Source organism: Poecilia reticulata, chromosome 1 (genome assembly GCF_904066995.2).
Source record: "Poecilia reticulata chromosome 1, P_reticulata-male-v2, whole genome shotgun sequence".
NCBI lineage: Eukaryota > Metazoa > Chordata > Actinopteri > Cyprinodontiformes > Poeciliidae > Poecilia > Poecilia reticulata.
The window spans coordinates 989,577-1,011,815 of record NC_088830.1 but is presented as its reverse complement, the minus strand read 5'-3'; the positions used below and the strand labels follow the sequence as shown (position 1 = coordinate 1,011,815).

Genomic DNA, 22,239 nt, shown 5'->3' with positions numbered 1-22,239 from the left:
ATTGGGTCTAACATTTATAAGTAGCTGCTATTTGAATCATGTTATCTACATTCCATTGATGAGGACTTTTCTATATTCTCGCTCACGCTTAGTTCATGGGCAACTTGACTCAGAATGGAGTTACCTAGTTGATATCTCCTGTTCTGAAACCAAAAACCCTGATTGTCATAGAGCTGGGTAGGTTTGTTCAGAGTTACCGCTTTCTACTCAGAGCTTGTTAACTCTGCTTTCTGAAACAGGGTCCTTATGAACACCTTGCCATCCTGAAACTGGAAGATATTTTAAATAATCAAAATGAAAAACAAAGTCAATAAATAAAACAGAAAATACAGACACACACAACCCAAATCATAAATAAAAAGGATTGTGTCTCTGTAAACATTTTATTTTTAATTATTTAATTTCCCTTTGGGATCAATAGTTTGAATTTGAAAGAAAATTGGTATTCAAAAATATTAACCAGAATGGAAATGATAAAGCTCATTTTAATTTATTATGGGATTGATTGCATATTGCGCCAGGCTTATTCTAGAGTCACTGTGCATAGCTTGCAGTATGGTGTTTTAACTACTGACCTGTTGCATATTATTGTTATTACATCTGGAAATCTTGTGCATGTGCCCCTCACTGTAGAGCAATAGACTATTCTTTTACATGCCATCCATTGCCACTGCTGCTGTAAAACAATTGTGTTAACAAAATAAAACCTAGATATGTAGGTATTAATTCAGTGCAGTGTCACAGAAAAAAAATAACACAAAAAACGTTGAAGAATAACTGAAAAACAATTGTATTCTTTTATCTCGATCTTTGTTCGCTATGCTCCATACAGACTCGTTGTTATGGCAACTAACAACAATGCTGCTAATGTATTAGGATTCAACACCAAGTTCAAATTCAAAATACTTTATTAATCCCAAAGGGAAATTAAAGAACTCCAACTGCACAGTATTCAAACCAGAAGCAACAGTTGTCCAAAGAGACAGGAATCAAAGTTTGAAAAAGAGAAAAAATCCCAACAAAAGTACAGAGCAACTCCAATGTGCTGCCAACATAGAGCGGTGCAATTCTAGTTGGGAAAGAAAAAAAAAACATGCAAACATTTTCCCCAGGGAGAACAAAACATTTAGTCTGTTACAGTATTATGTTTTCAGGCTTGATGTTTATTAAAGCCATTATAGTTAAGTGATCTGTGCAGATTAGCTACCGCTGTTGAAGCTAATCTAACACAGCTGTGGTTGATTAGCTAATTTAAACACCTGCTCTACTGAAAATCTGTCAGTTCGGGGTATAAGTGTTTTGGTTTTGAATGGAACCGAAACACACAGAAATCTACATCACATCTAAATGTTAAAGTAGTTGGAGTCAAATAACTGAACTACTGGCATCGCCTTGCAATTTTTTTTTTTTTTATTATTAAAACTTTTTCCTGACCTTATTTAGTTGTCATAGTGTTGACAATTAGTAGTAAAGCATGGCGTCCCTTATCCTTTTATGTATCAGGCGTATATTTAAGCTTCCATACATACATTCATGCATACATACACACACACACACACACATATGTCCCTAATGGGGTCAGGAGGGTTATATTTAAGCTTAAGAATGTTATATTGACAACTAAAACCAATGGTAGTCAACGTTACTGAACAGCTTTTGCTCCCTAACTTGGAGATGCGCAGCGTGGCGTCACTGCAGCGTGACGCCACGCTGCAGTGGGACTATACGTTTTTCTGACTTGTTGAATAACTTGCTCTCTTTCAGATCCCGGTCCTACAGCCGTTCTCCATTCAGCCGTTCTCCATTCAGCCGCTCTCCATATTCCCGCTCCAGATCTAGATCCAGGTCTTACTCTTTTTCTCCCAGTCGGTCCCGTTCTCGCTCCCATGGCAGATCCTATCCCCGCTCCCCTTACTCCAGACGGAATGGACGGAGTTATGGACGTTCAAGGACAAGGTCCCGCTCTCGCTCAAGGTCTTATGGCTACCGGCGCTCCGGCTCACCACGTTCACCTCTTTATCGAGCTGGAGGCTGGGATGGAGCGGAAGGCCCCAGAGTCTACAGGTCTCGAACACGGTCACGCTCCCCCGGTGGCTATCGGAGCCGCAGTCCTGGCGGAAGAAAGCCCCCTCCCCGGGAGTTACTAGCATACGAGCTGAAGGGACACAGTCCTGCAAGTCACGACCGCTGGGACAGAGAACGGTACAGACAATGGGAGAAGGAGTACGCAGACTGGTACAACAAATACTACAAAGACTTTGACAACCAGCAACCCCCTCTGCATCATCGAGGTCATGGCAGCAGAGACAGAGAGCGGGAGAAAATATCTGCGTCATCCAGAGATTATTCTCCCCAGGGAAGAGGAAGACGAGGCAAAGAGGAGAGGTGTGGGTTACCTCACAACCCCCCATCATCATCTTCATCAGGAGCCAAGTCCAGCACTAAAGTCCTCAAGTCAAAGAAAATCAAAAAGAAGAGGCCTGGAGAGGAAGCAGAGCAGCAGCAGTCTGTAGACAGAGGTGACGCTACGCCTGTTAGAGATGAGCCAATGGATGAAATATCCAACACTCCTCCTATCTCCTCAAGGCCCCTCCTTACAGGTGTTGCCGTGATGCGTACAGGTACATCTTCCAAAGGCACAATTGCTGCAACTAAACCAGCTGCCAAGTCAGGATCGAAGACCCAGACTGACAAAACAAAGACAGACAAGGGTCCAAAAGTGAAAGCTAAAGTTAAAGTGCAGGTCGTCAAAGCAAAGAGTGAGAAGGTCAAGAAAAAGCCTGGAGAAGGAGTGGCGACCACAAAGAAGGACACGTCAATCTCCTCATCCGCTGTCAAACCGGGTAAGACTGCCAAGACCAAGCCAGATGATGCTTCTGTCTCAGCTGCCCCTAAGAAAGAGAAGTCTAAAAGCTTTGCAGTGAAACCTGTTGTGAAGACCCCTCCCACGGCCTCCCAGAATCAGCCTCTACCTCATCACTCCCTCCAAGAAAGCCCCCGGTCCGGTCGTGATTCACAGACCAGGAGAGATCCCAAGAGCACCGCTCTCCTCCTCCCTGGGCACAGACCTCCACTGATCCTGCGGCCTCCATCCCCACTAGAGAGTCGGAGTAGAATGGGGGACGACTGTCGCTCATTACTTGGACCCCCTGACAAGCTGAGGAGAATAGATGGAGGCGGTCCAGTTCCCCACACACACTTGCATGCAAACCCCTTTCACAGAGTCCCACCGCCCTCTGACAGGCCCAGTTTAATTCCTCTGTCAGGGACCAGAGAACTGGGCCGTACAGATGCAGACCGAAGACCTCTATTGGACAGTCCGGTGAGTTGCTTTCAACAGCTTCTGAGCAGAGCTTTGTGTTTGTTTCTGAACTTCTAGATCAGGGGTGGGCTGTCCTGGTTCTGGAGGGCCGGTGTCCTGCATCTCTTAGATGTCTCCCTGGTCCAACACACTTGAATCAAATGACTGAATCACATCCTAGGTGCAGTCAAGTTCTCCAGAGTCCTACTAATGACCTCATTATTTGACTAGGTTGTGTTGAAGAAGAAACACTTCTAAAAGTTGCAGGAGACCGGCCCTCTAGATGCTTCTCTGCTCCTTCTTACCTGAACCTAATGAAAGGATTGCCCCTCAGCATGTCATTGGCTTCTACAGAGCACTGGGAATGAAACACTCACTTGATTCTGGTGCATTGGACAGGGAATGCATCTAAATGGAAGTCAGAAAGTATGTTAGGTTTTATGAGCTTGTCCATAGTTAAATATGAGCACAGGAAATATGTATTGCAACATTTACATTTAGCTTTAAAAATACCTAATAGGAATATTTTTTATGCTTTTTAGGTGAAATGCTTAGGGCTGGAAAAATTAATCATAATGAATCAATTCTTGAGCTTGTCGTGTCGATATTAGAAGGTTGTTTTTAGCTGCAGATGCATTCTTTGCTAATGATCAAGCTAATGATGATGATGATGCTAATGATTCTCTGTTTTGTGCTCTGACCAACATCATGCTTTATTATTTATTTTACATTGGCTAAATTATACTAACTAAACAAAATAAAGTTGTGTTTTTACATGTTTGACCAAGCTTGTGAAGATGTTGGTGTATTTAAGTGTAGTTGTGCAAGGTTATCACATAAATTCGTAATTTATTACGTTTGTCTTTTTTTTTTTTTTTTAAAGAGCTTTAAAGTCAGATTTTATGTATCTGATTGGTATCGGCTGATGCTAAACCTGAGATATCGGTGTTGGAAGTGGAAAATGTGGATTAATAGTTTTTATTTTTTACTATAACATGTCCCAGAAGCTCTTTGGTGCTTTGGTGCATAGTGCATTAAAGTTGCAGTAGGAAAAGAAATATTTTCTACTTGTTGAAACTGTCACTTCTTTGTGACAGGATGGTATGAGCAGGGGTGAAAGTAAGTGGGTATGGTCGGGTACTGCTTACCACTAAAAGATTTAGTGTAGGTGTGCAGTACCGTGAAGAGAGAGGAGCGGCTGTCTGCTGTAAAATAAAACAAAAAACAAACAGTGGGTGTCGTGAGTGAACCCACTAATCAGCCGTGACTGGTTAGTTTTAGACTGTTTTAGAACAGTCTAAAAAAGGACTTTATCAGTTAATAATAGCATTTTTTTCTCATTTCTTATCGTTTCTGAACTGTAAGTGCTTTGCTAGAGCAGGGACGCTCAATACGTCGATTGTGACCGACCGGTCAATCTCGGCGGTAGGTGACAAATTAAACGTCGCAAGGACGCTGAGACCAACACGTCCTCCTCTGACTCCTTATCAAAACGTTTGTAAATTTATTAAATGTAACAACAACAAAAAATCAACAAAACATATTCAAATTAATGACCCAAGAAAAATAATAATGTCAGTAATTATTGTTGCAACTAAGTATTGCGCAATTATGTGCATTTCAGTTCTATTACCAAGATAATAAAAAAATGCCACTCAAAGATCAAGTCTGACTCTGACTAGCAGAGCATACGTTTAAATTATTTAATTAACCACCGCTGTGTTCAGGGGAGAGCTTATTAATAACCACAAAATAAATATCAAGTCTGAAAACCTAATATCGTAACAGACTGAACGTTATGGTTTTAACGTAATCTCTGCTCGGCTTGCGGAGCGTAGGCGGTTGACACAACAACGGTGTGCTTAGACTATAAAGGGAGATAGAGTAAAAAGGTAGGAGTGGTTTTGAGTAGATCACATGTTTGGGCTTTTTTACCTTTGTTTACCTTTGCTGTGGCTCATCACAGCCGCTGTAATTTCTAAACGTTAAATAAATGACAAACTTGGACTAATTACCTCGTTCATTTGAGAGTATGTCATTCACAACAAACATCAAATAGGACAAACGTATATTAAATAAACGGCTTCTACCGCGATAATTATGTGAAATTAATTGTCTAATATTTAAAAACAACCTAGGTTCTGGCATCTTGCTTTGAGCTCGGAGTCTGAGAGGCTTTTCCTCTATCAAACACGCTATTTTTGTCTCTTATTTAGTGGAAATATTGATGATACTTTCTTCACTGTTTAAAATGAGTAGCTGACATTAAAAAAAACATTGAAATAAATTTCCATTCAACATCTGGTTTGAGGTGATTCCTCTGGAACCTGTTGGAGGAAAAGTATCCCAACTTCAGAAGATGTGCTTTTAACCTAACAGAGCTCTGTGGTTCCTCCTATCAGTATGAGAGTCAGGGTGAGGAGGCGCCATGTTAGGAAGAGAAGTGGAAGCTGCAGGATCTTCAGAACAAACAGGCCTACTACTACTAGGCCTACTGATTATCCCTTTGTCTGGACACAGGATCAATATAACCAGTTTAAAAGCTAAAATGAATGGTTATATGCCAGACATGGAAAACTGGGATGCACTCCATGCCATGATGTTCAGAATTTAGGTCTCATGGCATCTCAAGGTGTCAATATTGCCAGTGGGCTGAAGGAAATATGACTCCATTATGTAGCAATTCAAGAGCTACCCAGCTTTTATCGCTTCGCAAAAAAATTCATCAGCACAGAAACTCCAAGGCACACAAAGAAGAATTTTTATATATTATGTATATTAAAAAAAAATAATACACTTTTGTCTTAGCACCCCCAAGAATTTAAAGCTACTTTCACCCCTGAGTATGAGACAGATAATTTGTGAAAAAATCGAGCTCTGACTCCTCCCAGTTCTATTTCAAAACTAATCAGAGCCAGGGGGAGGGTCCTAGTGCTGTCAATCACCTCTCCATGTGATTCTGCTCGCCATTGTATCCCCTTTCTCTTTGCTACGCTGCAGCTAGCATAACCAATAGTGAATGCTAAGGCTAGTTAGCATGGCCACCAACAATGACTTACTGTTAAAGTTGTTTCTCCACCATTAACACATTTAGCAGCGAGTACATGATTGATTGACAGCGCTCAGACTCTCCTCCTGGCTCTGATTGGTTGTTTCTGACCAGGAGCGGTGTGTGACTTCAGGTAGCAATAGTAGCTCAGGGAGGAGGTGGAGGAGACCATCTTTTCATAGATTATGTGTCTCAGTAAACTGTCACGATGTGACAGTTAAACAAATATGTAAAGAAACATTTTTACCCATAGTAAAACAATAGGTTTTAAGGCTTATATATTGCGTCTAAGAACAAAAAATAGTACGTTTTTTTTAGTCTTCCATAAAAGAAAACCATTTGATTCAGGTCACCAGCTGATATCTTGGGTCTATTATTTTGAGTTCAAACCATGACTTTTTTTTTCTTACTGTCAGGAATAACTTAGTTGTTTTTGTCAACAGAAGCCAGTGAGAAAGATCAAGCTTAACAGAGATCTGGGGAGAAGAGGCAGCAGTGAGGCAGCACCGTCAGACAGATCCCAGTCCGGTTCTGAGAAATCCTCCTCTGGCTCGGATCGATCCGCTGCTCTTCACAGCTTGGAAGGAGACAGACACAGAAGTACATCAGAGGGACCCGGAAGGAAGGAGACATCAGCATCTGTGGATAAAGGAGCTTCCAGAGAGCGACCCAGCAGCGCCGGAGACAGACAACGAGGCTCAGACAGGGAGCGGGACAGGCCACCTGCTTCAGACAGAGACAAAGAGTCAGGCTCCAACAGGGACAGGGACAGACCGAGAGCATCTGAGGACAGAGATGAAGAGGGAGAGAAGGAGGTGAAGACAGAGAGAAAGGCCCCCAGCAGTGGAAGTGGAGCAGCTCGCTCTGTCTCTGTGGATAAAATGACAATCGGAGAGAAATCTGCCTTTTGCAAAAAACTGACAGATCAGGAGAAACCAAGTGGTTCCTGTAAGGAGAGGATGGAAGGTGCAGAGAGGGCTGCTAAACCTGACAGGTTGTTATACATCTCACTTTGCTGCTTGTCACACAGTTGTCTGTTCCCATGCCTGATAGAAAACATAACTTATTTTTTCCTCCTGTGAGCACACTTGTTGCTGGATGTAATTATATTCTCTCTTCCCAGGAGCCGGTCCAAAGACAGAACAGAGAGGAGTGGCCTCTCTGGAGACAAACCAGCTGTTACTCAAAGAGAAGGTAATTGGGAGCTCTATGAAGTCACGGTTTAAGAGATGACTTACAGTGTGAGTAAGTTTTATGAATAAAGTGTTCAGAACATATTTTTTTCTGCTGTCTAACAGCGATCAAAGAAGACCAGGAGACGGCTGTGAAAAGCAAACCCAGGATCAGTCGGAAGGCCCTGCCGAGCCATGTGTCTTCCTCCACCAGGTCAGCCTGTTCTACTGCTGTTTCCACCAAATGCTTTGGTCGTTTGAACCAAATGTGCTCTAAATCCAGGAATTTCTGGGTTCTGAACTAGTTGTTTTGGTGGATTTGTTACAGCTTCCAATTAAAGATTAAAGGGTAGAATCCTGTAAAAATTTTCTAACCTGTTTAGGTTTTCCAGATTTGATCATGTTGAATCTAAGGCTATATAATATGTTGCAAATTTATCAATATTACAATGTCACTCACCACCTCATATACATACATTTTGAAAAAAAAACAAAAAAAACACTTGGATTGTAATAAGTGTTGGCTAGTTATTTAAAGTGCCATATGTACAATAGAAAGACAATACAATTATTTATCAAGAGAGACAGAGACTGCGCGGCAGCAGCGTGTCGGTTGGTCTGTGTTACCCAGAAAGCAGTTGGGCACAATATCGCAACACCAACGCCGTGAGTGAAACGACGACTGGGGCAGACTACTATATAAAGTACTCTGGGACCACTTCTTTACAATGTGGACAATGTGGATGTGTAATAATAGAGTACGGAACAAATTGGCAACCCAAACTGAAGCGTCTATTCCAGTGGTTCTTAACTTTTTTTGAGGTACCAAACCCACCGGTTTCATATGCGCATTCATTGAACCCTTCTGTAGTGATAAATAAAATGATTTTTTTCCCCCCAAATTCAAGACATAGGGGTGACCCAACTAGAGTCTAGTTGGGTCACCCCATGATCACTAAGTCTTCTTAAAAGGTAGAGTCTCTGAGAACAGTTCTTCAACATATAGTCAGTGTTTTTAGCAAAGTCGAGCTGACTGTCCAGGAACGACCCAAGCTATTTAAAATTTGCCACAGTTTCAACAGGTTGGCCATCGAGAGAAACTGGAACCACTTTAAGGTCTTGTTTAGATCATTTAATTAGCTCTACTTTCTTAAGAGAATGAAAAATTAATAATAAATAATAAAGACTTTGCGGTATTCTGATTTACTAATGTAATTATATTAGTTGTGTTACCTTCCCCATGGCACTAGAGGCAGTACCAACCCCGAAAAGATGCGACTAAGGAGCAGATTTAGAAGTTCACCGAAAGCTACAGAATTTGGTAAAAAACTATGAGCTTTGCTGAAGTAATTAAAGACACAAGTTCAAATCCATGCTGAGAGTGGATCTCCTTCAATCAGGGCTCCTCCGCAGCTCTGATTTTCTAAACAATGTAACGTGATCCTCTGCAGCAAGTGATGGCAAAGCGGGGCGTCATCACGACTTTACACAAGTGTCTTTACCTCCGCAGCAGAGGCTCCGCCGAACAACTGAGACCGACTCATCAAACCCCTGGGGTTCGATCGAACCCAGGTTAAGAACCACTGGTCTATTCTATGCGCCTTATAATGTGGTGTGCCTTATATATGAAAAAGTTTTAAAATAGGCCATTCATTGAAGGTGCGCCTTTTAATCCGGTGCGCCTTATAGTAAGTAGTGTGGAATGGATTCATGACTTCAAAACAAAGACCGAAAGAAGGATAAGAAGGACGAAAAATCGGTTGCTGGCAAAGGAGTTGTGACGAATGGAGTCGACCAACGGAGTGAAAGCTACATTTGATAAAGTGCTAACAAGGGTAGCAGAAGCGGAGAATCAAATCAGTGATACTGAGGACGTTGTAAATGAGCTCAAGAAGCTGAAGAAGCAGCTAAAAGATGACTGGTTCCTTAAAAAGAAAATCGACCAACTTGAAAATCATAGCAGGAGAAATCATATACCTGAATATATGAGTTGGAACTAAAAGAAGCCTCTGAGGGAACGTATCCTGTGAAATTTTTCATAACTTAGATACCGAAGGCATCTTCATAATTTCCACCTCCAGCTCAGCGGCTGGAGGTAGAAATTGAACGAGCACACAGAACCATGACTGTAGAGCCCAGGCCAAGTGAACCACCTTGTACCACCCCAAGGCCCGTTCTGATACATCTTCTGTGATTTCAAGATCAAGAGAAAATTTTGGCTTTGGCTAAAAAGAAAGGAAATGTCTGCTTCGACAAGATGAAAATGAACTTTTTCCCTGATATGAGTCAAGAATTAGCCAGACGCCGAAAATGGCGCCGTCCCCGCTATTGTTGCGCAACACTTCCCCCACCTTCTCTCTCTCTCTACTTCCCCTTCTCAGAGGAGGGAGATGTTGCAGCCAGCTCTCCATCTAAAGGGTAAATTGAGTTTTCTAAATCTGATGGGATTTTACCCTGTCCAGAACTAAGTAAACTCTGCTTAAGCTGGCATCGAGAAAGACTAGCCTGGTTTCTAACGTCCTCCATCCAGATGTCCCACCTTCTTCACCCTGTGAATTAGCCAGATTGAGCAGCCTGCAATCAACTAGCTTCACAGAGCTTCACCTGTTAACGGTCGCTCTTTCTCTTTATTACAACTTGCACTTGTTACTGAACCAGGTTGGTTTTAGTGACTCAGGTGAGTCCCAAGGATGTTGTAGTTTTGGCTAAAAGCAACCTATAAAACATTTTCCACTTTTTCCTCCTAGAATCAAACTTCATAGCTATTTTACAGCCATCAAAGAACTTTAAGGTGACTCAATAATTGAATGTCCACAACATCTTTTAGATTTTCTTAATATGAATTATTTTATTAGTAAGGAAATTTTGCAAGGGTCAGTACAGCTTAATTCAGTAGCAGAAATAATCAAATAAGTAAAATCAATAATCTAACCTATCTTTCCCTAATGCTGACACTGAGAACTAAAAGAGGGAAACTTTGAGAGAGACGGACAGAGTTTGGCATCTTGAACCCCAGAACTGGCCTGATGATGAAGAAGGTGTTGCAGCAGCAGGAGGTTCCCAGTACAGGAAGAGTACTGACTTAGAGCAGCGGGTCCCTAACCCTACCCTAAGTAAAAGTAAAAGTACCACATAAGTAAAAGTAAAGACGTACTGGCTTTTAAAAATACTTAAGTATTAAAAGTAAAAGTACTTGCTGAATGCATTACCTAATCGCTAATATCATTAAGTGTATTTAATTTCAATACATCAATAAGGTGCCATTTTAATGAACAATGCCACAGATGAAGCATGTTGTGTTTACTCTCTGTAACATAGTTTAGACTTAGATATTTGATTCTATGCATCATAATTTCAGGGATGGAAACATCTGGTCTCCTGTCCTAACATAGCATGAACTTCATTTATTTTTGCCACTAGTGGCTTTTATTTTGAAATAAATCCAACTGGCAGGGGAGGACATGGAACCAAAGAGCCACGTAGCAGAGTTGTAGTCTAGACCACCGAACTCGAGACCAAATCAAAACCAAGACCAGCACTCCACGCTACGTGACACAATAAAATTAAGTTTACCTGTCAAAATTGCTTCTCAAATTAATCTGAAAGATCCACATTCCCATAAAAACACCTAGATATAAAATACTTGGAGCTGAAATAAATTTAACCAGTATCAATTCAAACTCGGCTGCACAGTGGCGCAGTTGGTAGAGCTGTTCTCCTCAATTCCCAGCCCCGGTCTTTCTGCATGGAGTTTGCATGTTCTCCCTGTGCATGCGTGGGTTTTCTCCGGGTACTCCGGTTTCCTCTCACAGTATAAAAACATGACTGTTCGGTTAATGGGCTTCTCTAGATTGTCCCTAGGTGTGAGTGTGTGTGTGCATGGTTGTTTGTTCTGTTTGTCTCTGTGTTGTCCTGTGACAGACTGGCAACCTGTCCAGGGTGTACCCCGCCTCTTGCCCAGAATGTTAGCTTGGATAGGCACCAGCAATACGAATAGACAAACATCTTCTCCCGCTCAGAGAAAACCACTGCACATTTCTTGGAGCTCCACGTGCGAGTAAAGGTGGAGCCGATGGGTGACAACAGACACTAAGTCACGTTATTGGTTGGATTTTACGGCGCCACCTTAAGTCCCTGAACTTCACATTTTAACGGAAAAAAAGCGCAATGCGACTTGGATGTAACGAGTAACGGGACAGTTTTGTAGAAATGTAGTGAAGTAGAAAGTACAGATACTTACTGTAGGACAGGTTCGGAGGTGATTGGCAACAAAAATGAGTCGACACGCTGACCTGCTGGAATAAATGTGTCTTTTATTCCGCCACAGATTTCAGCAAAGCAATCATTCATACATTGATACGTGATGCTATACATTTCCTTTATTATAATCGCTCTTACCATGACACAAAGGTCTGGAGAGCCGTCAGTCTGAGCAGAGCAGCAATCACGTGGCTGGGCGTCCGTACGCAACCCACAGCAGACTCTGCCAAGACGAGGGACTACCCCATCTTTATACTCTTTAACAAACATCCTTGCGTGAGAGTGAAGAATGGCCATTTCCTCTAAGGTTCTTCTAATAATAGTGCATCCACGTCCTGTTTCATAACGACCACGAGCTCCAACCATTGTTCAAAGCCCAGAGCGTAATCAGGTCAGAATGACCTGATTACGCTCAACGTCTCAAGGTGTTCAGCATGGGCTCAGAGCGTGATTAGGTTATGAAACACGGAATGACCGTTCAACTGTCCACGAGCTTAAGACGTGTACAACAATGCTTAGCACAAGCTTAGAGCGTGATCAGTGATAAACACGCGATGTTATACAAGTACAGATTATGAGCAATCATTATATTGTCATACATATCAGGTTATATTGTCAAAGAACATAAGAAATTATCAAAGAACGCATTTAATATTTCTATATCAAATGTAGTGGAGCAAAAGTAGAAAGTATCCATTATTAAATCTACTTAAGTAAAGTACAGATACACAAAAATTGTACTTAAGTACAGTAACGAAGTACTTGTACTTCCCACCACTGCCGCTCAGTCAGAAACGGCCACTCAGAACTAGCAGTAATCAGCTAGCCGCCATGCTATCAGGAAGTTTTCATTCAGTAACTCTGGATTGTTTATTGTAATGGAACCTGTATTTGCCTTTGAATGTCAAGTTTTATACTTGAATTTTTGGCAATGTTGAGAGGTTTTATTTTGACTTTTTGCATTATTTAGCCTCTTCAGAGCCTTCATATGTTGTCAGTCGGTTAAAGATGGTATTACTGATAGCAGTACAATTTGCACAATGCCTGTTTTGGGGTTTTTTCTTGGAAAAAGTTATTAAAAACAAGATTTTGTCTAAATTAAGGTGAATTCATGGTTCCTTTTTCCACATAATGTGACCGGTAGTGCTTATGGTTAAAAAAAGAAATTATGTGATCGGTATCGGTGATCGGCCCTCATGGGTGATCGGAATCGGCAGGAAAAAACCTGATCGGCACATCTCTAGTGAATCACTCTCCGTTGGTGATGTCGGTGTCTGTCCCTGACAAGGTAGAAGAAAAGTACAGATGGAGGCTCAACTTTACCCTCTTAAAACAACCTGAATTCTCTACTTTCATTAGGGAACAAATTAATTTCTTCATTTTAACAAATAGATCTGCTCCAAATATTTTTATTTTTTGGGACACATCAAAAGCATTTCTGAAGGGCCAAATTATATAATTTACTAAGGGAATAAACAAGAAATATAAGGTTTAGCTTAATACTTTAGAAAGACATATTTCTGACCTTGAGAAAACATACCAAAATGCCCCAAATAAGGACATGTTCAGAGAACTGGTGAATCTGAAACTAAAACAACACTATGCATACATATCAAGGAGAGAGCAATAATTAGGTCCAAACAAAAACTTTTTGAACTTGGAGAAAATGCACAAAGTGTTGGCATAGCAACTTAAAACTGAGAAAAATAAATGAACAATTAACACTATTGAAAACCCCCGAAAAGTTAGAACGTATAATCCCAGAGAAATTAGGCCTTTAAAAAGTACTATTCGGATCTTTATACGTCACAATGTCAGGAGGATTTAGATGAAATTGAGTCCTTTTTATCCTCCATTGATTTGCCTTGCTTATCAGAGGACATTAACCAGAAAAATAATAAAATGGAACTAAAGCAGCTTGATGCGTCCTGGCTTTGTGACCTGTTAAATGCGTCAAATATAAACCCATCTTCAAGAAATAATTTTGCTCCGAAATGCTCAGCGCAGCAGAGACACTTGCAGTCTGGCTTAATAATTTTTTTTTAAATTAAGCATTTTCTATTACTAGAATTTTTTAAAATGATTATTGTTTTTCTGAAAACAAAAACAAGCAACGCTTAGCCTGGATGGGAGGTCATGGATAGCCTGGCAGGCCACCCAGGCTTATAATACACTTGGGGAAACACTGCATAATTACGAAATGAATGAAAACATGGTTTTCTAAAAGAAAAATAATTGCAACTCGCATTTGTATTTAGCCCTCAATCATGGGTGTCAAAAGACACCCATGAAAAGGTTTTCTACCAATATTGTCTCAAATTTAGCTCCATTTATCTTCTAATCAACTCTTTACAATTTCCCATCTTGATTTTTATTTTTTATCTAGAACTGTTTATAACATGCGCCCAACTTTTTTCCTGTTTGATTCTCAGGATGCTGTTCTCTAATTTTCTCCAACAAACCTCTGAGGCCTTCATAGAGCAGATGTAATTATACAAAGATTAAATGACACTATTCTAGTTTGGTGACTTCTGAAGGGAGTTTTATTGTGGGTATGGGTGCACCAATAAATCTTCCCTAATTTCCTTAACTTTGTGTGATTGGATGTTATCATTATCATCATCATCAATCACTTTATTTTGATAAATTGTCTTTATTAAACACGGGAAACAAAAAAACTAAATGAAAAACACTAATTTACCCATAATTTACCAAAAAAGGAATAGGCTGAAGCCAAGCTTATTCTTGCCTACTCTATTTTATACCCAACAACCTACCAAGATATCTTCACAATCCATATATAAATCTACATAACAGCGTAAGATTTTGTCATTTTACATTTTAGAGCTCTTTTAAAGCTCACCAAGAAAGGACATAACTTAAAATCATCATTCAATTCATTCCACAGTTTCACCCCAATAACTGAAACACATCTAGACTTTATCTGGCTTTCCTCTTTTGCACATTCAAATATAAACAAACCTCGCAAATGATATTTATTCTCTTAGCTTAGATAATTTCTGAATACCAGAAGGAAGGTTTTTGTTCAATGCTTTATACATTATTTCCAGTATTTTTATATAAACAATATCTTTAGATTTTAATATATTACTTTGAATGAAAAGTTTCAGTTGGTTCACAGTATTCCACCTTATTAATAAGCCTCATAGCCTTTTTTTGTTTTGCAATTTAACTAATATATCAATGTTTCTTTTACTTGCATTTTTCCAGATTTCTGAGCAATAAGACGAATAAGGCAAAACCAAAGAGGGACGTATAATCCCAGAGAAATTAGGCCTTTAAAAAGTACCATTTGGATCTTCATACGTCACAATCTCAGGAGGATTTAGATGAAATTGAGTCATTCAATTCATCTAACATTCAATTAATCATTCAATTCATCTGTGCTTTTAACATTAGCAAATGTTAAAGTTGGAAGGCCTTAACATTTACTAAATCTTTTATTTTAAACAATATTTAAATAGTTTTTGCAACTTTATTTCTAATATATTCTAGATGAGGCTTCCAACTAAGTTAATTGTCTAATTCCTAAAAATTCTGTCTCATAAACACTATTTCAACTCCATTTATGAATAACTTTACATTATTATGGATCCGATTACCAGAGAATACCATAGATTTAGTTTTTCCTTCATTTAATGACAGCTTATTATAATCAAACCATGTTTTCAACTCAGTTAATTCTTTTTCTACTGTTTTTATTCATCCATATTTTTTCCAGAAAAAAAGAAATTTGTATCATCAGCAAACATAAACTTCAAAATACTGGATACTGATAAAATATCGTTTTAAGTATAAATAATTTAGGTCTTAAGACTGAGCCTTGAGGAAGACAACGTTTAACTATTTCAGTCTGTGACTTTGTGTTGTTAATTTGTACATATTGTGATCTGTTACTCAAATAACTCTTTAACCACTGATATGCAACCCCCCGCAGGCCATACAGTTCACATTTGCCTAGTAGTCGTACATGGTCAATAGTGTCAAATGCCTTACATAGGTCAATAAACATCCATCCATCCATTTTACAGACCTACTGTATTAAGCTACTGGTCAACTGCTGCAGCAATGAGCTCTACAAACTCCATCACAGCTAAAGTTGTGGAGCCGTTCGTTGTTCCTGAAGCCGTACTGCTGCTCATTCGGTATGTTATTTTTATTAAGAAAGGAGTCCAACCTTTTTATGAATAATTTTTCCAAAATTTTTGAAAATTGCGGTAGCAATGATATTGGCCTGTGATATAAAATTTGCTTGTCACCATCTTTATGGACTGGAAAAACCCTTTATTTTCATTTTGTCAGGAAAAGTTCCAGTTAGAATAATCTGTTACAAATATAAGTGAGAGGTTTAATAATACTATAAATGATCTCTTTCACGATAGCCATATCAAGATCATTACAATCTTTAGATTTCTTATTTAATTTTTTTTTAATACATCTATTACATCACTTTCACTCACTATTCCCAGGAACATTGTATTAATATTATCAATATTAAATTTAGAATTTTTTTTCAATCTCTAGCCTTAGGCAATTTGTTTACTAAATTAGGACCAATATTAACAAAGTACTTATTAAAGACTTCAACAATATCCTCTTTTTTTCCACCGTGGTGCTGTTATATTTAAAACATATTGGAAAATCATAATAATTCTGTTTGCTTCCTCAGCACTGTTAACTTATTTTTATATATTTTATATCTTTCTTTTTTCTGAGTTGGGCATTTAATAAAATCCGTACATACTGTAACTTGTTTTTCTTTTACATGCTTTCTCCAAACTCTTTGTCATCCAGGGAGTTAATCTATTTTTGCATGTTAAGGGGACAACAATAATTATAAATTCTTACAAATATTTCCAAAAGCATGTTATATGACTCATTAACATCATCAACATAAATATTTTGCCAATAATAGATTAATAATTCTACTTTCATTCTTCCACAGCTTCAGGTGATTTTACTCTAAATTAGTAATTTGCTTTGTCATATTTAAATTAAACTGCTTACTAATATCTAACATGGTATACACTGGCAAATGATCAGTTATATCAGTGACCAGCAATCCACTTTTTGTTTTCACATTGAACTTATTTATAAAAAATATTATCAAAGACGCACTGTCTTTGGTTATTCTTGTAGGTCTTGAGATTAACGGATAGAAACCTAAACCAACCATTGTATTCATAAATTCTGTCGTTTTAGTACGGTCATTATATTTATTTATTCATTCATTTATTTATTTCAAACAGACAAAAGAAAATCAAGAAAGAAGAAAAAATAAATAAAAATTAAAGCCGCAGGCAGCATTGGAGGCCCTCGCAGCTCAGCGCCGCTCTGGCCTATTTGCCACTGTGGGGGTTCCTGCAGCACCACTCTCTCGCCACCGCTGACGCTCTGGCGAAGTTCCCCCAGCCTTCATGTTTCATGGAGAATGGCCAGATTTGAGGCTTGGCCACGCCCACATGCTTTGACATAGGAAAATTCCTTTGCTAACTTTTGACCCTCAATGCCTCAAGATCTGGAAAGCTTGAGGACGAGTTCACCCAGATACGACATCAATGAAAAAAGACAAAATGGTGACTTTGATCCAAAATGGCCGACTTCCTGTTGGGTTTTACCATGGCTCCAAGAGACTTTTTTGTAGGTCCTGACAAGTTACACATGTGTACCAAGTTTCTTAATTGTGGGATAAAGCATGGCTGGGGGCTGATTATTTAAGATATTCTAGGGAGCGCTGTGGAGGAATTAGGCAATGCCCACCAAATTTTCCACTGGATTTATGTTGGGGGGTGGACAAGGATCGATCTCAGTGAGTTTGGTGCAGCTGGACTGAGACATGTGGAATTTAGAGCCAAACGTCTGGTGGCGGCGTGACCTGTGACTTGGCCGCTCTGCCACGGCCACGCCCTCCACTCGAAACTCTTGGCGCTTTGAAGCAAGTGAGACCAACTTATCAGTCATCTGACACCAGATCATCTTGATTAGGTCAAGAGACCCAGAGTTGCATCTTTCCAAGTAAACAAAAGTCACTTCCTGTTCTGACGGGGCGGGGCTTAGGTGAGGTCAGACTATGACGAGATAGGTTCGTCAGGCATCCAACCAGGATCCCTCATACCAAGTTTGGTGCCAATTGACCTTTCTATGTGAAAGTTGTAGCGGTTGGTTTTCTGTAGCGAGTACGCCAACTTTGGCGCCCCGGAACGCCCCCTATACATGTACGAAAACTCACCATTTTGATAACTTTTAATGCCACCCCTTAACTGCATCCTGACCAAAAATGAAGCCAATAGGTTAAAGACCCTAGGAGGAGTTTGTTAAAGTTCGATGTGAGTAAAATGGAAAAATGGCCAAAATTTGACCTTTGACCCAAAATGGCCGCCTCCCTGAGCATTTTAGGGGGTACCTCCAAGAGACTTTTTTTCTTGATTTGGGGAGATCTACCTATTTCAGATCTCTACGACCTACGGTTTGCTCCAACTCACTTTGGGGGGGGGCTACAGAGCCGTTTGGTCACCCCCACTACGGATTTCACCAGAATCCGAAACTTTTCGTCTGGGGACAATGTTGGGTGAAGTTTGGTGAGTTTTTGAATATGATAAAGCCCCCAAATAGCCGCGCGAAGTGACGGAAAAATAATAAAAACAACAACAATAAGAAATCCTGCGATTACAATAGGCCTTCGCAGCACTTAGCTGCTCGGGCCAAATTAAAGGTAAAACAAATTATCATGCCCAGGTGACATCCAATTTTATATTTCAACAAATCAAATGTTAAAATCTCCACAAATAAAGGTAAACTTTTCATTGCGTCTTTGTGGATATCACACAAAGTGATTGGGAGCAAGTAATTAATTTAATTAAGAATGACAATAACAAAATGATTGTGTTGATCTTTTCCACAAGCTAAAACACCAGCCCACTAACACACTGGCCAACTGGGCCGGGGAACATATCCACTATATAAAGCTGCAGCGCAGACATGAAGCAATTAGATGTAAACGCACACGTAGTTATTGGTTCATATCATTCTTGCGGCACGCTCAATGCTCACGTCTGAAAGCATGACTGTAGGTTATATTTGTGGTTTGCTTTGAGCACAAGCACTGTGGCTTTTAAACTTTGTGCAGTATTCTCCAGAGAAATATGATTGTTCATAAAATCCATATAAATGTGATGCCAGTGAAGCTTTTCTGTTGGAACACCTTCCAGATCATCCAGTTTGAGAGAGAGGAGTTGAACTGCAGAGGCTTCAGTGGTGTGATTGGTGTACCTGCGTCTTCACGCCGTGTTCAATAAATTATATATAAAACTGCATTTCAGGAACAACTGCTCCACAGCAAACACCAGTCGGGCCACTCGTGTATAAAAAAACATGCTTAATAAAAACAAGCAACACGTAGTCTGGAAGGGGGTCAAGAATTTATTTAGGGTTCATACATTTTAAATCAAGGTTTTAAAATGAACACGATTGGTTGCTTCTATAAATAAAAGAAGGTAGAAATTGTGGGAAACCAATCAGTTCAGTTTTGTCATATATTTTAGCTCTTAAAAATGTGTTAAAGCTTTTGAAATGTTCCAAATCCTACATTCAGTTTAACATTTCTTTAAATGTTTTCCTAAAGGTCGGCTCCAGAGAGAAAGCTCGAATCAAACAGAGAGCAGAAGAAGAGTGCAACTTCTAAAGCTGCTGAGCTTCCTCTAGCCAGCCCTGTGAGGGGCCGCCATCACAGCCCGCCCCCCAGCCCAGCGCAGGAGCTGCCGCTCATCCAGCCACCGCCGCGATCAAAGTGGGAGAGAGACGACGACGACGACGGACAGGAAGATGATCCCAACCCACCGACCAAGGACCCTTCACCACTGGCAGAGAAAGGCAGAGAGGGACACCATGACGCAGCAAAGTCTGTTAGAGCTGAAGTCCAGGAGGCTGTGAAGGAGGAGAAGAAGGGAGCAGTCAGGGAGGAGAAGAAAGGGAAGACGCAGAAGGAGGAGGGGAAGGCTAGCAGGACTACACAGAAAGACTCGGACAAACCACACAGAGCAAAATGTGTGAGGGAGGAGAGCAGAGGAACCAAAGAGGAGAGAAGATCTTCAGCTAAGGAGGAGGAGAAGAAAGGTGGAGGAAGAGAGGAGGGGAGAGGAGGAGCAGGGAAAGAGGACAGAGCTGCTGGAGGAGGACGGGAGGACAGCCGGAACCCGGAGCCCAGGAGACAGCGTCTCTGCTCAGACCTGACCCGCGAAACGGACGAGGCGTCCTTTGTCCCAGACTACAGCGAGGGGGAGGGCTCGGAGCCAGAGAGGGGGCGGAGCGGCAGCCCCACCCCTTCCCCCACTCGGCCCTCCCAGAGCCCGTCGCTTAGCAACCATAGCGACTCAGCCACCGCCGCCGACAAGAAGAAGAAGAAACACAAGAAGCACAAAAAACACAAGAAGCACAAAAAACACAGCAGCCAGGACAAAGACAAGGAGCCCAAGCAACACAAGAGCAAACACAAGAAGAAGAAACACAAAAAGAGCAAAGACAGGGAGGTGGAGGAGAAACAGGAGGAGGAAGCTCCTCCATGCTAACATCTTTTCTACAGTCATCCCAGTAATGTTTGTAAAGGAAAAACATTCAGTTCCACTATAAGTTAATGGTATGGAGAAGTGTTTCAGGAAGAACTGACATTTTCTACTGGATTGCTCCAAACACAAGCGTTGTCTATAGTTGCCCCTGACAACGCTGCATCAGGATGGCTTTTGGGGTCTCTGGATCTAGTCAGGAGAGACTCTGAAGCACTATTTTTATGAACCAGTCAGTGAGCAGAAGGGACATGTTGACCACAGCAGTGGGTGCAATGAGAGGAATAATAGCCACTGTACTCAGGGATGTGACTGCTGCTCCGCCGGCTTCGGTTGGTCTGTACAGAGATTTGCTTTGCATCAGTTCTCCGTTCTTTTTGCTTTTCAAGCAAACTGTCATTGCTTTATTTCCAGAAGACTGCTAGGAGTTTTGCATGTTTTAGCACAGTTATTTGAAAATTATAATTCTCAACTTAAATTTTTTTTTTTGTTTGTTTATACGGGAGTTCATGTTTTATCAAAGACTGAATCTACATGAAACACCTTTTCCATCCAGTTTAATCAAAAGAAAATAAGTTGCCACAAGGAAATGTAAATAATAAAAAAAATTTTAAATCCTTTGGAAGTAAAACATTATTTAGCTACAGCTTACAAAATTTCTGGTATTAATGTGAAAGCTGACTGTTGTGTATTCAGACCACACTGGGTTGTGTAAATCAAGGATGTTTATTTAATGATGAATAAGTTGTGAAGTTTTTTTGTTTCTAAGGTGCAATTGCTGCAGCAGAGAATGTTTGTGGATGAACTGGTGTGAAAATGAGCATAACTGTTCTTTCAAATAACATGTTTCAGTTTTAATAAATAAGTTTTGAAATCAAATTCTTTTTGATCTGCTGCATTAAATATAAGATGGTTATAACCTGGATTATTTAACCAGCTCATCTTCCTCCTACTTAGACCTGACAGAGCAAGGAATGCCCAAATATGGACACTCCACAGATGGGTTTCTGGTGACGGTCAACACAATAAACTGATAAAAACACAAAATTGTAAAAATATTCAACTGGAGGAATTATTTCCTAATTAGATTTGGTTTATTTTCATATAAAAATATAACCCTCAAATTTACATCACATTTCTAAAAGATGTTTGTTCTTGATTAAAACCTTTTGAACATAGCATTGAAGTGCACAAAAAGTTTAAAGTAACTTCTTTTCATTACTTCACACATGAAATATCTGAGAATTTCTTGTCCCGTCTCCAGTTCAATGTCCCTCTATTGGCCCACATCACTGCTATTCTGATGTTTGTATTAAGCTGTTAATTTTTTAAATCTTGGATCTTGGTTGGGTCAAGCTATAAAATCAAAGATCTTTAATCGGCCTTGTATACAAACCAGAAGAGACTGAAAAGGCATTTAAAGATTATATAAACTTCGGGGAAGACCCAGGACACGCTGGAGGGACGATGTCTCTATGGCCTGGGAACGCCTTGGGATTCCCCTGGAGGAGCTGGAAGAGGCTGGGGAGGGAAGTCTGGGCCTCCCTTCTGAAGCTGCTGCCCCCGCGACCCGACCCCGGATAAGCGGAAGAAAATGGATGGATGAATGGATGGATGGATAAACTTCAACTCTCAACTTGAGCCAGCGGATGACGAAACGATTAAGATATTTTTAAATTCACTAGATTTTCTAAACATTGGACAATCACAAAATGCTACATCATGTGCACAGATTACAGAACTTCAAAATGCAGTTAAAGGAATGATGGATTACCCAAAGAATGGCATAAGACATAAGGTACATTGGAACATGTACATTTAGTTGTCATCACCAAACCAAATGAATTAAGTGAGATTAACGGAAGTAAGGCCATAAAA

General features: G+C 40.2%; 1 protein-coding gene across 5 annotated transcripts in view; it reads left to right on the top strand.

Annotated features, from left to right (window-relative positions):
- LOC103462989 (uncharacterized) overlaps window positions 1–21,240 on the top strand; it is a 34,115-nt gene extending 12,875 nt beyond the window's left edge. For 2 of the 5 annotated variants that reach the window (XM_008406085.3, XM_008406079.3), the window contains exons 16-20: window positions 1,765–3,322; window positions 6,794–7,344; window positions 7,474–7,544; window positions 7,649–7,736; window positions 19,425–21,240. In XM_008406085.3, coding sequence (XP_008404307.1) covers window positions 1,765–3,322; window positions 6,794–7,344; window positions 7,474–7,544; window positions 7,649–7,736; window positions 19,425–20,367 — 3,211 coding nt within the window. In that variant the 3' untranslated portion in view covers window positions 20,368–21,240. Of the gene's footprint in view, window positions 1–1,764; window positions 3,323–6,793; window positions 7,345–7,473; window positions 7,545–7,621; window positions 7,737–19,424 lie in introns of all 5 variants that reach the window. The other 3 variants (XM_081605811.1, XM_081605775.1, XM_081605854.1) reach the window with 2 other exon arrangements.
- The last annotated feature ends 999 nt before the right edge of the window (window positions 21,241–22,239 follow it).